The 17,440-nt window shown below is 44.3% G+C and overlaps 1 protein-coding gene across 2 annotated transcripts; it reads left to right on the forward strand.

Annotated features, from left to right (window-relative positions):
• Positions 1–222: 222 nt before the first annotated feature.
• LOC113415384 (synaptotagmin-15) lies at positions 223–16,544 on the forward strand. 2 transcript variants are annotated; one of them, XM_026672750.2, is made up of 9 exons: positions 223–518; positions 4,453–4,645; positions 6,344–6,486; positions 8,410–8,705; positions 10,141–10,311; positions 11,237–11,357; positions 13,036–13,209; positions 13,317–13,484; positions 15,360–16,544. In XM_026672750.2, the coding sequence occupies exons 1-8, from the start codon at positions 512–514 to the stop codon at positions 13,451–13,453; spliced, it is 1,242 nt and encodes a 413-aa protein (XP_026528535.1). In that variant the 5' UTR covers positions 223–511; the 3' UTR covers positions 13,454–13,484; positions 15,360–16,544. The 2 variants fall into 2 exon arrangements, with proteins under 2 accessions (XP_026528535.1, XP_087820104.1); XM_087963978.1 differs by having other exon boundaries at positions 16,078–16,544.
• Positions 16,545–17,440: the final 896 nt, after the last annotated feature.

The raw sequence follows: 17,440 nt of genomic DNA on the forward strand, positions 1-17,440 counted from the left end.
CCCAGCATTGCAAAATGTGCCAGGACTTTCTAATGTCATTTCCCCACGATGCCCTTTTCAGTTTCGTGGGCCTAACTTTACTCAGGGGCTTTCAAAACTAATTGTGTCCACCACCCACTCTTTCCTTGGGAGATCTTGCCCTTCTCTTTCCAGGGAGGAAGAGGCGGCTCCTGCCCTGCTGGGCCCACCGGCTACCTCCTCCCTGGACTTGGCAGCTTCTCTGCAGCCCTGAGACGTTCGACCAGGAGGCGGAGCTGGCTGTTGAACAGCCAAAGGCAGGCCAAGGCAGAGCGAGCGGAGTCCTTGCCGCTTTCTGATCCCAGCTGTGTCAGGTCTGGAGGAGGAGGGTGTGTGGGGAGCAGAGCTCTGCCTTCCTCCTCAGGTGCCTCAGTGCTACAGGAGAGCAGAACAAGGGTGTCTTGGAGATTTGGATCCAAGGTGGGACCGAAGCCCTGAGCTGCGGTGCAATCAAAGATCCCGGGAACCTCACCGTTTCGTCCATCTAGGTGTCATGTCCGGTAAGGAACATCCCTGCGGAACCGCTGCTCAGAGCAGGAGCTCCTTCTTTGGAGACGGGACAGAAGAGTCGGAAGAGAAGGGCAAGCCCACCTCACTTGGGATGCTCACTTCGTGACATCTGTCACCTCGTCTCTTGAACACGTCTCTGATTTAGCTATGGGTGGTTTCAAAAAGGGGAGCCTGTGTTACTCTGCTTGGCTTAGCCGATATTTCTGTCCAGCTGGACCGAGCAGACAAGGGACGGAGTAAGCTTCAAGTTAACTAATTGTCGATAGGCAGAATTGAGAATCTGAGTGGATGCTACTGGTTTCTCTCTTCTGTCTGTTTACACAACCTGCAGAAATATCTCCGCCCTAGACCAGAGCATCCTCTGTCAGGTCTTGGAGGTGCAGATCTGTATTTTGAACTCAGGGCTGTAATTTTCTCTTGTTTTATGCGTATTGTTCTTGGATGTAAAGACGACAGCCGTCTGGGCAGCAAATTCCTTTCCCGGTGCTCTCTGGCTCTTTCACTTCGGTGTTTCACCCTGGTTTTGTCAGGGTATCTTCTCCCTTATCCGACTCCTTCTCATTCTCATGTCTGAACCGCTGTTCAATTCTTTGCAGGTTGAAGGAGCTTTTGACAGGGCTCCTAAATCTGGGGGACGCCCTGCTCTCACGAAAAAGAAGAGGGGAAAAGAAAGCCCCGAGAAAACAGAACACCAGGCCCGCTTTGAGGGGGCTTGAGGGACGTGGTCAAAAAGAGGGAGGGAAGGTCGCTCCTTCCTTTGACTGTGTTTCTGAAACTAGGTGGAGGCATAATCACACGCCTAGCAACTCTACTCACCAAGTCCTTGTAAAGTTAGGAAAATGAGTACAGGTGATCCTCGACTTACAACGTTTGCCCTGTCCCCCGGGGCCACATGAGGAGCAAAGCCAGACTCACCGACATACCGTGTTCCTAACTTAGCAACTGCAGTAACTGACTTCACAGAGGTGGCAAAGGAAGATCGTAAAATGGGGCAACAGTCACAACAAATGTCTCCCTTAGAAACAGACATTCGAGGCTCAGTTGTGGTCGTAAGTCAAGGACTTGTCTGTCTCCCTTTCCAGCTGCAGCAGTTTTTCTCCCTCTTCTTCCAGTCTCAAGCATGGTGATCACTTCAGAGAGAGAGAGAGAGAGCAACCCTGACGTCCCACTGACAGGGTTGCCAACCAGTCAGGAAGAGACTGGACTGCCACCTGTCAGAAATGATGTAGGCGGGGCCTCCTGCTTTGGCAGGGGGGGTTGGACTAGATGACCTACAAGGTCCCTTCCAACTCCCTGTTAATCTTTAAACCTTTCCTCTGCCATCTTGATGGTCTCACGGATGCAAAAACTAAGGAGATGTTCTGCTCTTCTGAAGAACATCCTTTCTCTTTCCAAGCCAGTCTCGTCGCTGTATACTTAAAACTGCAGTCCAATCTGACTTTATTTATTTTATATCTCAATTTTACTTCTCCACTGTCGGAGGGAGAGAAAGACATGGGCGTTCCTGTCGTTCTCTGGCTTGTCTTTAAAGTCTACCCAAGCAGTTGTGCCAGGAATGCAAAAAACAAGAATATTCTGGCCCTGTTCAGCTTCTTGTTGTTTTGCTGTTTTCTGATTAGCAGTGCAGGACCCATTGCTGCGTGCTCACAAAATTGTGGCATCAACTTTTAGATATAAATCAGCATGTACCGTAACCTCCATGCATCCAGGTTGATGGCTGGAGGTTAATTTTGAAGTATTAATGCTGAACATTCAAAGGAAAATGGCCAGTCTCACTTCCTGACTGGAAGATGGAAACCACAAACATCTCGCCTCCACCTCAGGTCCCGTGAGCATCGCACGGACCATCTATAATCACAGGCAGGGACCTGCTGGTCTGCCATCGTTTCTCTGAAACAGGCACCAATTTCTAAGGTGGATAAATCCGATGTCCATTAAAGAGCGGATATTTGAGAAGGAAATGAACTTTACTCACAGGGTGGGAGATAACAAAAGAAGGGATGAGCCCCGTTGGTGGACTACCAAGCTTGGCGCCATAAATCAGCGGTGTTTTTTTCCAAGAGGCAAAATATTGCTGCTAACAGCTGCAAAGTGATGCATGGTTTAAGCTGATGGCTTGCTAATGTCTCCGCTGTGGGGAGTGCTTGTGGTTGGAGGTGCTGAACAGAGGGAGAAAAAGCTTGAATGAGTGAGGACGGTTTCATTCTATTTCTCAGCAGTCCTAATTACCCTCTGAAGTCTGTGTCTGTCCTGTTGGGTTGCAGAACCAAACCAGGCAGTTATAGAGGTGCAGATGACAGACTCAATAATTCCTCTGTAGAACTATATCAGCAGCTCCTTGGGCAGTTTGAGCTTTCTGAGTTGGCCCAGAAAAAACATCCTTTGTTGTGCTTTTTTTAATGACATTTTTGAAGTAGGTGTCCATTTTAGGTGTTGCGATATGATAGAACCTAGAAACTTGAAGGTCTCCGCTGTTGATACGATGTTGTCTAGTATCGTAAGAGGTGATAGTATGGGAGGGTTTCTCCTAAAGTCTACCACCATTTCTATGGGTTTAAGTGTGTTCAAATTCAGATTGTTCCAGTCGCACCATGTTCATTCGAGGTCCTGGGCAAAAAGAGCACATGGGTGAGAGAGGGAGAGAGATTTATAACCTTTGTTGGCCTTTGAACTTGCTTCCCGTTCCTGTGGCAAGAAATGTCTTCTGTTTGGTTGTCAGACTCCCATGGGGCCATGCAAGGGTAAGTTTGTAGGTTGTCTTGAGTCCCAAGCTTGGTTGACTCTTGCTGGGTGATGTAATGAAGGGGCTTTGGGCAATTCCTATTATGGTTGAATGGCTTTGTCCTTGTTTGGATCTGGCTAATCCCATCACCCTGGAGCTGAAGGTCTTTTGTGTTGTAGATAAGATGTCTTTTGTCTTTCTGGGGCTATTGACAAAGCTGGGGGCTGCTTTCCAAGAGCATGTTTCTCCTTTTCTCATCCAGGGAGTATAATATTCTGCCTTTTTAATATTTCCTAGAATATTTCATTTTTCTAGGAGAAGGGTGGGTGCCAACTTTCTACAAGGTCTTCTGCTGTTGCTCAGACCAGCTCCTTTGGGGCAAAAGAACCTCATCATGAAAACTTTCAAGGCTGTGGGGTCCTTGGTGCTCTTTGAGCTTGGTTGTTTTCTTGCAAACGTCTCTTGACCCAACTAGCTAACTTCAGCAATTGCTAGGAGGGAGGGGATTTGCTCTCTGTTTACTAGATGTTACCTAGTTGGGTCATGAAACGTCTGCCACAAAACAGCCAAGCTCAGAGAACACCCAAAGGATTCCACAGCTGAACCCTCAGCTACAAATGGACTTTCTATCGGTACCTTCCAGCGCAATCGTGGTGACTCGATGGCTTTGTAACCCAGCCCTGGAGCGAGTCCTCCTTTTCCTTTCCTGCTTGGAGTGGGCTGATCCCTATTTTCCAGCATGTTACAGCAACTTCAGAGGCAGAGACAACCCTTTTAAGGAACTTGACCTCTTTCATTTACAGAAGGGATGGGTCTGGACCTTCCGTAAAAGAGGAGGAAGCAGGGAGAAAGGATCCTCACTGTACACCTACCTTTTAGTGCCCAAGGCAGCTGGCAATCATTACTATAACTTGCCTGGTACTTGAACATTATTTGAGACACAATTCTCTTTATTTGCCATTCCAATTAAGTGGAAGGCAGTGAGCGGAGAGATCAAATAGCCCCTGGATAAGAGCCCAGGATGGCCTGAAAGGCCAAAGAGAAGTGTGGCACAACGGAAGGAAAGTGGCGGGGATGAAGATGGAGTGTGAAGCAGAAAACAAACATCCTCCAGAATGTTGGGCAACATGTTTTTTTTTTTTCTCTTCGGAAAGTGGATGCCTTCCCTTTGTGTGTTTCATGCGTGTGTTTGTGTACTCCAGAACAGGCAGTTGCTGTGGCTGGTGGAGTGGTAGCTGGACTTCTCCTTCTGGTCCTCCTGGGGATCGCCGCCTACCTCTTCTGTAAGAGCAGATATCTCAAGGCCTCTTACGAAGAACTGACTGGACCCGTCACCCCAGGTTTGCAGGAGCCAGAAGTTGCTCAATCGACTTCGGTCCCTCCTCAAAATGCCAGGTACAAAGGCCTCTTTTTCTGCTGGCCATCGCCTTCCCTTCAGGGACGGAGGCATAGAAGCGCTCTCTGCACCGTCCTATGCTTTGGGAATCTCCTTCCTCTGCCAGGGATGGGGGATCCAGTCAAATCTCAAGTGGATGGCATCCGTGGGTCAGGCTTTGGGGAAGAACAATCCGCCCTGGGACTCCAAGGCCTCTCTGACCACTGGGCTGGAGGCAAGGAGTCCCTCATCTCCCATTCCTCTCTACCAAGTAGCCCAATAGATAAGATAATAAAAAAATAAATAGAATGCAGATATTTAAGACCCGAGGATTCAAAAAAATCAAACAATTGTTCAATAAATGAAATGAACAGCAGACATTTTGCCCTTTTCCAGCTCTTTGAACAGTCCCTGTCTGCATAATAACAATATAAAACAACCATGAACAACTTAAAAGCCCTTCACATTAACAGAGAGACAGTTTCAATAGGTTTTTTTTCCTTTGAGAGCTGAGGGAAACCTTCTAATTACCAGCTAATTGGAGACAGAAGATGTTCCAGGAAAAATAACAAAGAGTAGAGAGTAGAAGGAGAATTGGGTAAACTGGGAGAAAAACCAGTCTAGAGTTTGTATCAGCCCAGAATTTACACAACCTCTTCATATCAAGTTTCCAGCCATTTTCTTCAAACCTTTGCATTGATCCACGATTAATAGGATGTGGAAGCATCTTTGTCAGCTGTGCTTTGTAATTAAGGTATCTAAGCAGACAAAATGCAGATTTTCAGAGCATACTGTCTATTCTTACAATGTTATCTTTAGATAAATTTCCCTGTGGTGGTTGAAGAGAAACGAAAGCAGTGTGTTAAGTTTCAGAATCTGCTTGTCTTGAGATGATACGCAAAGTCATTTAGCCATGATTTGTGGATTCTCTGGGCAATCGTGTGCTTAAGGTTGGGTTTCAATTCAAAACCATCATTCCATAGAAAAATTTAAATGTCCTGGATTTTTTTTTTTCAAATTAAAATAAGCCCAAAAAATATAGAAAGCTTGGCTTTCTGCCTGTTACTCTTTCTCCCCCTTATTGATTTAAAAAAATTCTCATCCTCCTTCTTCCTCCTCCTCCTCTTCCTCCCCCCTCTCCTCCCCCCTCCTCCTCCTTTGCATTTCCATTGGAAGGGAGGTAGATTTATTCCCAGGTCTGAGGTTGGAGCCCTGTTTTATCCACTCAATTGCCAGGGGTTTTAATCATCAGCTGTTGACTTTAAAAGACTCAAGGTGACCCAATCTTGAAACGTTGCCCCAAGGAAGTCCTTTTAACCATTCTATCTGAGTTTTAGGCGAATTATTTGGTCTTGTTTGTCAGAGGGTGGCTTTATTGCTCTGATTCTGTTCATCCTGCTATTATGGCTGTTTTGTTTTAACTGTTGCAGCTACTTTGCTGGCCACGGATTGTCAGTAAGTATGACTCTGAGAAGAAAAGGAACATGTAATTCTAGAAAAAGGCCTGAAAGCAACAAGCACGATCTGATTAATGCCAAACACCCTTTTAAATTCTTTTGATTTTTTTGTGGGGCGGATTTCAGCTCCAATTTCTTCCATTTCAGTTGGAAGGGTTCCAGATATTTCGACCTTGCCTGGGTTGTTTTCAGAGCAGTTAGATTCCTGATATGTGTTTTGTTTCCTTAATATAGCTCAACACCGTGTTTGCCTTTGGACAGAGCAAGAAGTGTTCCTTTCATTGTCCCACCCAAATTTCACCGACAAGGGTGGACCGATATGCTAAATGGAGAACAAATTCAAGAGGAGAGTGAGCTTTATGTTACCTCAGGCTCGGGACCCCGATCCTCTTTCCATTCTTTAGGTGGGTTGGCACTTGTTTCGGTGAGTAATATGCCAGGAATTGGGGTTTGCCCCCAAATCCCACTTCTGTATTAAGTTCAATGGACATTGCTATTGCGTTGCTGTTTAAAAAAAACCCTTTCCTGTTTAAATACAATAGTTTCCTATAAGTCTGCACAAACAGACGTATCTGCCAGAAACAGAGGAGGAGAATGATTAAAGTCGTTAAGGGTCAGAACTTGTTTTGATGGTGAAATCTGGTTCAGGATCACTTCCTGTATTTCCAGTGTCCCTCAAAAATCCTACGTGAGCATTTGTCCCAGACCTGGATTGGCTTCAGACCTACGTTGATCCCACAGAAGTTTGTCTTTAGATAAAAGTTAAGATTATAATAGTTGATTAGGAAAGACAATGGACGAGACCTTTCAACAAATGCCCAGAAACTTTGCCTAATTTTATTTATTTATTTATTTATTTAGAAGGTTTATATGGCCGCCACTCCTCACTGACTTTGGGAGGCTTACAAACCATACAAACCCAGCATAAAAGAATAAAAAACCAATACCCTTTCCCCCAGCAACAACACACAACCACACGAGGCACTTAATCATCTGGAGGGAATGATTTTCATTGTCCGCCTGCTGGTTTGATCACATGAGGAGACAGCACAAGTTCCTTGGGGGCCCGGGGCATTGCTGGCTTTGCAGCCCTCCTCCCTCTGCTTCACTGGAGCAGAAACACTCATGGTGTGTAGAAGATTAGAAATTTGGAACATGGCCCTGCTAACCTCAGTGGGTGCCGATGTCCTGATGAAACCACCAAGTGCCAAGTTTAAGGTGATGTCTTAATCAAGGGACTGAAGGAGAGATTACAACCGTCTCATTTGTTCTCCTAAATTCTTTCATTTAGATGTCTATGGAGATTCTCAGCCATCCAGGTCATGGATGTTGTCCCAAAGGTGGTTTTTCAAGGGGCAGCTGGACTCTCTTGGTTTTTCCTTGAAGGCATTTCACTTCTCATCCAAGAAGCTTCTTCAGCTCAATTGAAGAATCTTCTTGGATGAGAAGTGAAACGTCTTCAAGGAAAAACAAAGAAAGTCTTTTGAAAAACCATCACTGGGTCTTTCATTTAGATTTTAGTACATTGCCCTTGAGGTCTACTGTGAAATTTATAACACAGCAATTAATATTGCTAGTGTAAATAATTGCGCAAAAAGGTAACCAGATTTCCTCAGATGAACTTTTTCCAAAAATGCAACAAATCGTCCTGTCTTTTGACCAAGATAATTCTTTTTTATTTCTTATTTCAAAATACACGAGTGTTGTTTTTAGTTCCATATTTATTGTGGTCATTGACCATACATAAATGTCATACAATACTAAAAAAAACCACTAGAATCAATATAGCATAGCATAGGTGAGTTTGTGAAGACACACAGGTTGTTTGAAAGTTGTCAACTTAATCCCAAGATTTGTTATGACCTTCCAGGTACTGCTGTGCAATTTTAAGTGATCTGGTCATCCCAAAATGCATAAATAAAGAAAAGGGTTAAATAAAACATTTAAATGGTTGGAATTCTATGTGATAACACAGAATCATTGTGTGTATGAGATGTAGCTGTTTTTAATTAATGAATTAAGGGTCCATTGGAGTTGAATGACTATAACATTTAACTGGAGAAAATAAATTTTTTATTTTGGGATTCATTGATTATCTCCTACAGATTTATAAGCTAATTCCACATTTAAGAGGGGATATGAAGTAACATTCAGCTTCTGTCTTGAAAGCTCGATCAGTCTCAGATGCAAAATTATTCTATCACAATTGATTGAAATGCGTGGATGGTTCACAGTACCTACATAACAGTAGAAAGAACCAGGTTTTAAACACTTTATGTTCATGTTTTGAACTCAGTGAGGTTGGCTGTTTCCTTTCTGTCCTCAAGCTGGAGCGTACTTGGTAGGGACCATCAATCCAGAACTCTACCGGTTTCCAGAAGACAAGAGTGAAACGGATTTCCCAGAAGGAAACATCGGTCGGCTTTGGTTCTCCGTGGAATATGAAAAAGAGTCAGAAAGGCTCCTGGTGTCCTTGATTAAAGCCCGAAAGCTGCGGCCTCCTTCTGGTTCCTGCAACCCCTTGGTGAAGATCTACCTGCTCCCTGACGAGAGACGTTACTTGCAATCTAAAACAAAACGCAAAAATCTCAATCCTCAGTTTGATGAGGATTTTGTGTTCCAGGTAAGCATTGCTGAAGATGAGCTTGATCACCTTCTCCCAGCTGCGGAAAGTTTCACGGCCTGGAAACACCGACTATTGTGGGGGTCTGAGCTTGGTTGCTTTCTTGCAGGCATTGCATATCCCAACTAGGTAATGTCACCAGTGCATAGGAGGAAGGGAATGGAGTTTATGGAGGAGGAGGAGAACTGTGGGGGTCCTTGGTGCTCCCTGAACTGGATTGTTTCCTTCTGGACATTTCATTACCCAATTGGGTAACATCATCAGTGCTAAAAGAGAGTAGGGTTTCTGGGGAGGGGGAGTTGGAGGAGGGGGGAAATGTGGGATCCTGGGTGCTCTCTGAACTGTATTGCTGTCTTGTAGTTGTTTCATTACACAAAATCATCAGTGCTAGAAGGTTTCCAAGGAGGAGGAGGAGTTCTGTGAGGCCCTTGGTGCTGTCTGAGCATGGTGGTTTTCTTGCAAATGTCTCATTACCCAACTGGGTAACATCATCAGTGCTAGAAGGGACTGGGGTTTGCTCTTTATGTATCTATAAGTGGCTTGCCCTGTCAGTGTTGGTAGAATTGTTGTTTTCTTCTTGGTGGCTCCTTGACTCAGGTTCAGGTTTTCAGCCAGCCAGTCACATGAGCCCCCAAACAATACCCAAGACCTTCCTTATCACTCCCAAATGTTGAGCTAGGGGTGCCCAACAGTGATCTGCTTGACAGATCATTCTCATTTGAAGGCAAACCATTGAATTATTGGATCCAATGTTCTCTTATCTTTCGTGGACCCTTGGAAAAAGTCTCCTATGGAGAAACTGATCAGGATGGAGCTTTGTGTATCCCCAGAATTAAAATGAAGAAAGTTCTGCTCTACCCTGAATATTCCAGATTATCTTGGTCTTCCTCGTGTTCAGAGCAGGGGTGGGATTCAATTTTTTTAACAATTGGTTCTGTGGGCATGGCTTATTTGGTGGACGTAGCTTGGTGGTCATGTTATTGGCTGGGTGTGGCCAACTCAACATCACTCACATCTCCTCGCCTGGCCTCTCGTGACTATGGGGATGCTGCAAAAGTCGTAAGTGTGAAAAACGGTCATAAGTCACTTCTTTCAGTGCCATTGTAACTTTGGTCACTCCACACAAGAAAGTACCAGCAAAGGAGGGGGAAAAAACTCCAGAGAAGTTCCTGAGACAGGAAGTCTAATCCTGCCATGAATGTAATAAGGGTTAACGGAGAGGCAGTTTCTGTAAGCAACACCAGAATGTTTCCTTCCTGCCTTCCTTACAGGATTAGGCCAGTGATTTCTTCTAACGACCGGTTCTCCGAACTGCTTAGAATGTTAACAACCGGTTCTAGCGAATAGGTGCGAACTGGTAGAATCCCAGCCCTGGTTCAGAGCCGTGGTCAGATTCATCCCAACTGCTTCTCCTTCTGCGCTTCTTCCTCTCTAGATTTCGAGCACTGTTTTATTTCAGAAGACACTGAAGTTCTGTGTCTACCATGTGGATAAACAGAAGAAGCAGGTTCTCCTGGGCCAAGTGATCTTCCCACTGAAAAACGAAGCTTTGGCTGAAGACGGGAAGGTTGTCACCTGGAGAGACTTGGAACCAGATAACCTGGAAGTAAGGAATGAATGAAATATTAAGGTCATGAGATGAATAACCACACGGTTTGTTTTGGGTTTGTTTGTTTTTTTAGGACAACTTTGCAAGCAATGAATTTGACAGATCCTGACATACGTTCTATGTTGGCTAGAATTCAGATTAATTAGCTTCTTCTGTGATTGTTTTTAACTTAACGCAGTCTGTGAAATTGCTCATTTGTGTGTGAGAAACTGTTATTTTATAGTCTGGGGGAGCTGTGGGGTCACCAAGAATGGGGCAGTCCTGGCAAAAATTAGTTGAGGCTGTTTTTCTTTTGATCTGTTGGGCCCTTTTGCAGGCAGATTTTTTGCTTTCTGAGCTAGGCTAAGTCCATGCTTGAGAGCTACAAGCATCAAGTATGTCCTGTCTCAAAATGGTGAGGATTTGTGCCATGTATATATTTTAGCAATAGTGGAGATTATGTGGGAATATAAATGAGGGAAGCAAGGATCAAAATAAGTCTTGAAACCTAAAACCAGGTACTTCTGACTTGCGTTTAAACTAAACCTTGATGTGTTCCTCAAGAAACCCTGGCTTAGCATTATATGTGACTACTGTATAATCAGCATCAGATTGGACGAGCCAAGAAAATCTTACTGATCTTATTTACCTTCTTCCTCTTCTCAGTCAAACAGAAGACCTTTTGTTGAGGAAAGGAATAGGAGGTTGCCAATCTAGGAGAACCTTTCCCATTTCAATTTGAGTAATGTTCTCCCCCTTCCCCACAATGCTGACCATCCACCAACATCTGGGTTGGATGAAGGAGGAGAATTAATTACAGACTCATTAGCTATGCCATTTCTAGTTTAAGTGCCCCACTAATTGGAGTGAATAACAGTTCAAGTAGTGGAAGACATGTTATATAGATTTCTGATCTGTGTCTTCTTCTGCCTCCTCGTCCAAGCCACCTTCTGAACATGGCGACCTCCAGTTCTCTCTTAGCTACAATGACTACCTGGCCCGGCTCACAGTGGTGGTTCTGAGAGCACGAGGTTTAAAGCTCCAGAATGAGAGAAACAGCACTGGTCAGTATGTGGGGGGGAGGGAATATCTACAATATTTTGCTTTGTTTCTTTTCTTCGTCTAAATCTAATTTGTAGGAACAATGACTGAATTCTGAATGATAAGCCAGTTGATGATAACTTCTCATTACCAACTGGAAAATTGACCAAACTGGCATCTTCATTCTCCAACCACGAGAGGAAAGCAGGCAAACTTTAAATTAAATTTAAATTAAATGTTTGAATATGTTTCAGTTTGGATCTAAATTGCTACCCTATTTGGATTACGAAACTCCAGACCACCAGATGGAAGGATTGAGATATATTTCTTCTTTCTCTTTGCTTCCATCCAGTGGCCATTCGGAATTTTGCAGTAGCCTACATTAAACTAAAGTACCGTAATTCCTCCATGTACAGAACTTTAGCCCCAAATTCCTCTGCTTCAATAACTGTTTACTCTCAAAATCAAACAATTTTATCCCCATTGGGGACTCAATGTTGAATGTCCTCTAAATATTTTTAGGAGATTTCAATATTTGCTTAATATTCTATCTATATTTGACATCTCACAATCTTACGCTGCAGTATTTGACATTTGCTATTTATCATTGGTGTATAAACTTACACTACAATACTCCAGTCTATTAAAAAAGTGGACAAATGGTGATTTATGAGGGCACTAATAATCCTCCACATTTTACATACCCTTAATTCTCTCTTTCCGAGGACACCCAAAGAGGCAAAATATTGAGGCATTATAAAGAAAGGTCTACAGATTGTGACCAAAGTTGGCAAATACAGGGGTGCAATCAAAACTCTTTTTATGCGTGTTGCATGTATGATGCAGGTAAGACAGTCAGGGCATTAATCACATTATTATGGCCACCATCTTCATTTTAATCGACACTGATCGTGCTAATTTCCCCTACGTTGATACCTACATGCTCATGCTGTGAACAAAAGATCTCAACTACCGGTGACTTTCCTCCCTTAGAACCATTTCCAAGACCTTCTGAAAGGTTCTCCAAGGTCAGATAGCTGGTGTTTTGTGAGTCAACAAATCACTGCTTCCCGATGCCACAATTTTTGGGTCTTGGCTTTCCCTTGCAGTAATAATAGGATCTCTAGGAGATTTGACACATTTATTTAGCAAGTACCTCACTCCCAGCTTGCCAAAATAAAACAAATATTAACCATTTCAGCTCCAGAGACCATTCTATTATATTACTATAGCTTTTGGAGGCTAAGGGGGGGAAAAGAATGGAAGTTGTGTATTCCTACCCCTCTATATAGCTGAGGTAAGAATAAATCAAACTCACAATGTCTGGCTGAATTTAAATCCTATGGACTAGCATTGGAAGGAACTATGTATTGTGGCTCTCTGATAAGGCATCAAAAGATGATAAACTCAAAAGAATCCAACTTTAGAGTGAACTGCCATACTTTCCTATTGGATGTTTGAGCAGCATACATTGAATATTGACCAAAGTTTGCTTTAGATACATCTATATCTACTTTACAACAATATCAAATTTCCCATTATCTGTGCTTACGTTACCAGAAAATTTGGAGTATTGTTGCAGGTGCATAAAATTAAATAAAAATTATGTTTTGTATGGCCTTCTTCCGAGGTGCCATTCTGGAGGTTGTGTTTGAATATTGTTTTCTTCTCCATGTTTCCAACCTCGTCCCGTTGTCCCAGGTGTGTGTGTCAGAGTGTCCCTAAGGAGCCACAGCCAGCTCATCAAAAGCAAAAGGACCACAGCTATCCTGGGATCCTCCAATCCGTCATACAATGAGACATTTAGCTTCAAGGTGGATCAGCCAGAGCTGGATGCAACCAGCCTGAGCTTGTCTGTTCTCCAAGGGGATGACGGTAAGCAGCCCGTGATGCTACTTCCCAGGAGTCTTGGGGACTCGACTCGCATTAAGCTTCCACCATGATCTTTGTTTAATCCCCATGATTTTTGTGGCTTTGTTTAGAGACCTCCACCCTGGGCTGTGTGATTGTGGGGCCCTTCATGTACACCCGGGGGAAGGAACTCGAACACTGGAACGAGATGATCAGTAAACCCAAGGAGCTGGTGAAAAGATGGCACGCGTTGTCGCTTAGCAGCTGAAAACTCTCCCAAGAGAGCTTCTGTCCCCACGGTGAGTCCGATTCAGTTCATCACAGAAGTTCTGGGCCTCAGGGATCAAAGACAAGGGAGAAGCTTTCTCAAAGAGGTTGGGTTTCATGCCAGTAGATTATCTCATATGACCCACTGAACGAAAATGAGAAGACTGTTTGATCCTAAAAATGAAAAGAGCCCATCAATCACTGAGAAATAGGCGCTTGACGTCTTGCTATTTTGATCATAACTGACATTTGATGGCCTTAACCCCAAAGCTCTGTGAATTAGTAGTGTAATGCACCCTTAGGTATAACTCAGAGCTGAAATCAAGGGGTTTAAGGGTACCTATGTCAGGGCAGTTTTGCTTTAACCCCAGACAGATTACAGTTTATATAGCGATCACCTTTCAAAGGACTCTTCTAAAATAATATTGCAGCATTCCTGTGCCTATTGAACCCAATGGAGTAAACGCTCCTAGTTCATTTTAGTTATGTGTTTATTTAGTCCCAACTCAAAGCAGCGGCTCAGTGTGGTGAAGACGGTTAGGGCGCTGGACTTGTCAGCTGGAAAGCTGGCAGCCCTAGTTGGAGACCCGAGCAAGCTCCCCGCAACAGGGTGAACTGCCCTTCCTAGCTCAGCTCCTGCCAAGCTAGCAGTTTGAAAGCAGAGAAATGCCAGTAGATAAATAGTACCACTTTGGTGGAAAGGTAAGAGCATTCCGTGATGTCTTGCTGGCTACATGACCTCGGAAATGTCCTTGGACAGTGCTGGCTCAATGGCCTTGAAACAGAGATGAGCACTGTCTGCCCCTAGACCCAGCAATGGCTAGTTGAGTCAAATCCTCCTCCCTCCCATCTAAAATATTTCCCCAGCTTATTTATTGTTCATCTTGGGAACAGACTTGTAAGCTTTCATACGGGAGTCCAGTGATTATCAATAAAGAACTGGATCACCTTGCAGAGTCAGAAAGAAGTAAGGATCAGCCAGCTATTTTAGTGAGCATAAATATTCTAGCTATCTCCTTGGTGAACGAAGAACGGTTGCAGGAATTGGATTTGTCTAGTTTAATGGAAATAAACAGTGGGGGTGACATGATAGCAGTCCTCCACTATCTAAGGCAGGGGTCCCCAACCACCGGTCCGCGGACCGGTACCGGTCCGTGGAACAAGTCCTACCGGGCTGCTGGTTTGCTGGGCGCCGCCATCTTGTTTTGATAAAAAAGTGCTTCCGGTGAGCTTTTCCGGGTAGAAAGCTCACCGGAAGCACTTTTTCATCAAAACAAGATGGCGGCGGAGCTTTTCCGGGAAAGCCATTTCTACCGAAAGCTCACCGTACTTCAGGTCACGGAGCACTTTCATCAAAAAAGGTTGGGGATACCGGTTGGGGATATCGGGCGCGACATAAAAAAAGGTTGGGGATCACTGATCTAAGGGGCTGCCCCAAAGAAAGAAGGATCAACCTCTTCTCCAAAGCCCCTGAAGGCAGAACAAGAAACAACGGGTGGAAACTAATCAAGGAAAGAAGCAACTTAGAACTAAGGAGAAATTTCCTGACAGTGAGAACAATTAATCAGTGGAACAACTTGCCTCCAGAAGTTGTGGGTGCTCCATCACTGGAGGTTTTTAAGAAGGAATTGGATATTTGTTCTCTGAAATGGTAGTTTCCTGCTTCAGAAGGGGTTGGACTAGATAACCTCCAAGGTCCCTACCAACTCTGTTATTTCCCTGCTTACTATCAACAGTAGAAGTGGACATTCAGATTTCTATCACGGAGTTCTCAGAAATTTTGATTCTTCCATTAAAAGAGAGTTTAATCCTTTAGTCCTTTTCATAGGGAGGGACAATTGCACTCCATGAGTTATTTCTCTTCCGTTAGCAACAGTTCACTAATTATTTGCCTCCAATTTTGGCAGAAAACTGGCAGATAAACACAACAATGAGGAAAACAAAGTAATCTGCAACTGTGATGTCTTGTGTTATTGGAACTGTTTCCTGTTATGTGAAGACTTTTCCCACTCTCATGCTGTCTGACACAGCTCGCCAAAATTCTGCATTGATAAAGGAAGTCTTTTAGCTACTCCATGATTCTTGAAGAATTGAAGACACCAGGATTGTCCAAGCTTGGCAACTTTAAGACTGCTGGACTTCAACTCCCAGAATTCTCCTGGTTGGTTCTCCAAAAAAAACAACCTCACCTTTTAATCTGAGATTCAGTTCAATCTTGGTAAATTCTACTCTTGGGATCCTTTTGCTATGGTAATGAATAACATGTTTAAATAACATTATTTAAACAAATTTGGGGAGGCGAGTATCAAATTATTTCAGAAACTCCTCTGAGAGTCAACTTGTGACCTATGAATTTATTCCTTAGCTCAACAACAGCTGTCCAGCAAAGGAAAAAGATAATCAGGAAATTAACTGAAACAGGAAAAGTATTTTTTGCTTTTTTTTTGCCAGAACAGGATACAGTATTAATGAGACCAGTGCTCTTTTGCAAACCCACAGGATTTTATTCTTTGCTGCATAATGATGATTAAAGGAGTTCTGGTCAAGCACCAACATGCTCTCTGCTGGGTGGCTAGTAAAGACTTTGCCCATTGTGCTGTACTAATATGTTTCATTTTGGCTTAGCTCCTGTTGTGGGAATCCAGGCTCTGTGATATATCGTGGACCATATTGTGACGTTCGTTCCCTCGTGACGGGAGACGAGCTTGTCAATGCTGACGATGGCCAGATAATACAGACGTGTCAACGCACATTGACCCACCACTATGGCTGATGCTGGAAGACTACCGTCTGGTGCAGGCTGGATCAAATTCTAGCCAAAACCGAGGATCCCTACAGTATTGGCAGCCACAGTATGGTGTTAGCTCACACACTCTCCTTGTTCCGTAAACCATGCGCAAGGGTGATGTGTGGACCCAGCACACTGTGCTTTTGTGAACCAACTGTGATGATCAAGCAAATGAAGACTGAGCATAATATCTCTGTGCTGTGTGACGGCTGATCTATAGTGAGAGACACTTCTTGTATATTTTGATGGTCTGTCTGTCCTGCACTGTGTTTTGTTAAAATAAAATATTGCAAAGCCTTGGTAAGGAGGCCTTCCCAGTGTCCCTGTCAGGTGGGCATTGTGGGTCTCATCTTAAATTGGGGGTGGTGGTGTTTGCTCAAACTTGGCTCCTTTAAGACCTGTGGGCTCCAACTCCCAGAATTCTCAGAAAGTCATGACTGGCTGGGGAATTCTGGGAGTTGAAGTCTACAGGTCTTATGCACATCCTGTCTTAAATAAAGGGCATTTGAAGATAATAAATTGGTACGCGTTTTCTAAGAATGGCTGCCCATTGTCCAGAGACCTCGGTAGCAGGTTCTGCCTGGCTTCCCACAGGCAGGATCCCTCACTGTTTTCAAAGTACACAATTGAGTTGGGTACAAGTAGCTCCAGGAAGGTTGACACAAGCCAAAAGAAATTTCCCTGCCTACGTAGGAAGCCACTCAAGTAGTGAAAATTGCTATTGTAAATACTCTGGAGAAGACAAGCAATGGCTTTTGTTGGCTGCAAGGATATGGCTGCCTCTCCCCACTGTGTGGTGCTTTGGCTGAAGGAGCAGCAGAGACGCTCCAGGAAGCCGCCGAGAGTCCGAGGACAGCTGCCCTCCTCCTCCTCCTCCTCCTCCTCCTCCTCCTCCTCCTGTCAGGGAGGGGGAACCCCTGCAGATGTCTCCAGGTGTTGCCCAGCTAAACTCCCAGCCGCCTGCACCATTGGCAGCCCCAACAGAAGAGGCCGGTTTGGCTCAGGGTCAAACTGCAGGGCCCTTGGCACTCTCTGAGCTCGGTGGTTTTCTTGCAGACCTTTCACGACCCAACTAGGTATCGCCATCAGTGCTGAGAAGGGAGGTGGGGTTTGCTCCCAGTACAAGAGCAATGCAGAAAGCCCTCCCCCACCCCCAGAGAATGAAATATTTCGGGGGATATTAAAAGAGGCAGAATATAA

The sequence above is a fragment of the Notechis scutatus genome, chromosome 4, assembly GCF_049901735.1.
Source record: "Notechis scutatus isolate UNSWTSFEM ecotype Mainland chromosome 4, rNotScu1.2, whole genome shotgun sequence".
NCBI lineage: Eukaryota > Metazoa > Chordata > Lepidosauria > Squamata > Elapidae > Notechis > Notechis scutatus.

Coding starts and splice junctions, on each gene's coding strand:
- LOC113415384 (XM_026672750.2), top strand. Junction 8,706..10,140: donor ATGAGGATTTTGTGTTCCAG/GTAAGCATTGCT, acceptor CTTCCTCTCTAG/ATTTCGAGCACTGTTTTATT. Junction 11,358..13,035: donor GAATGAGAGAAACAGCACTG/GTCAGTATGTGG, acceptor CCGTTGTCCCAG/GTGTGTGTGTCAGAGTGTCC.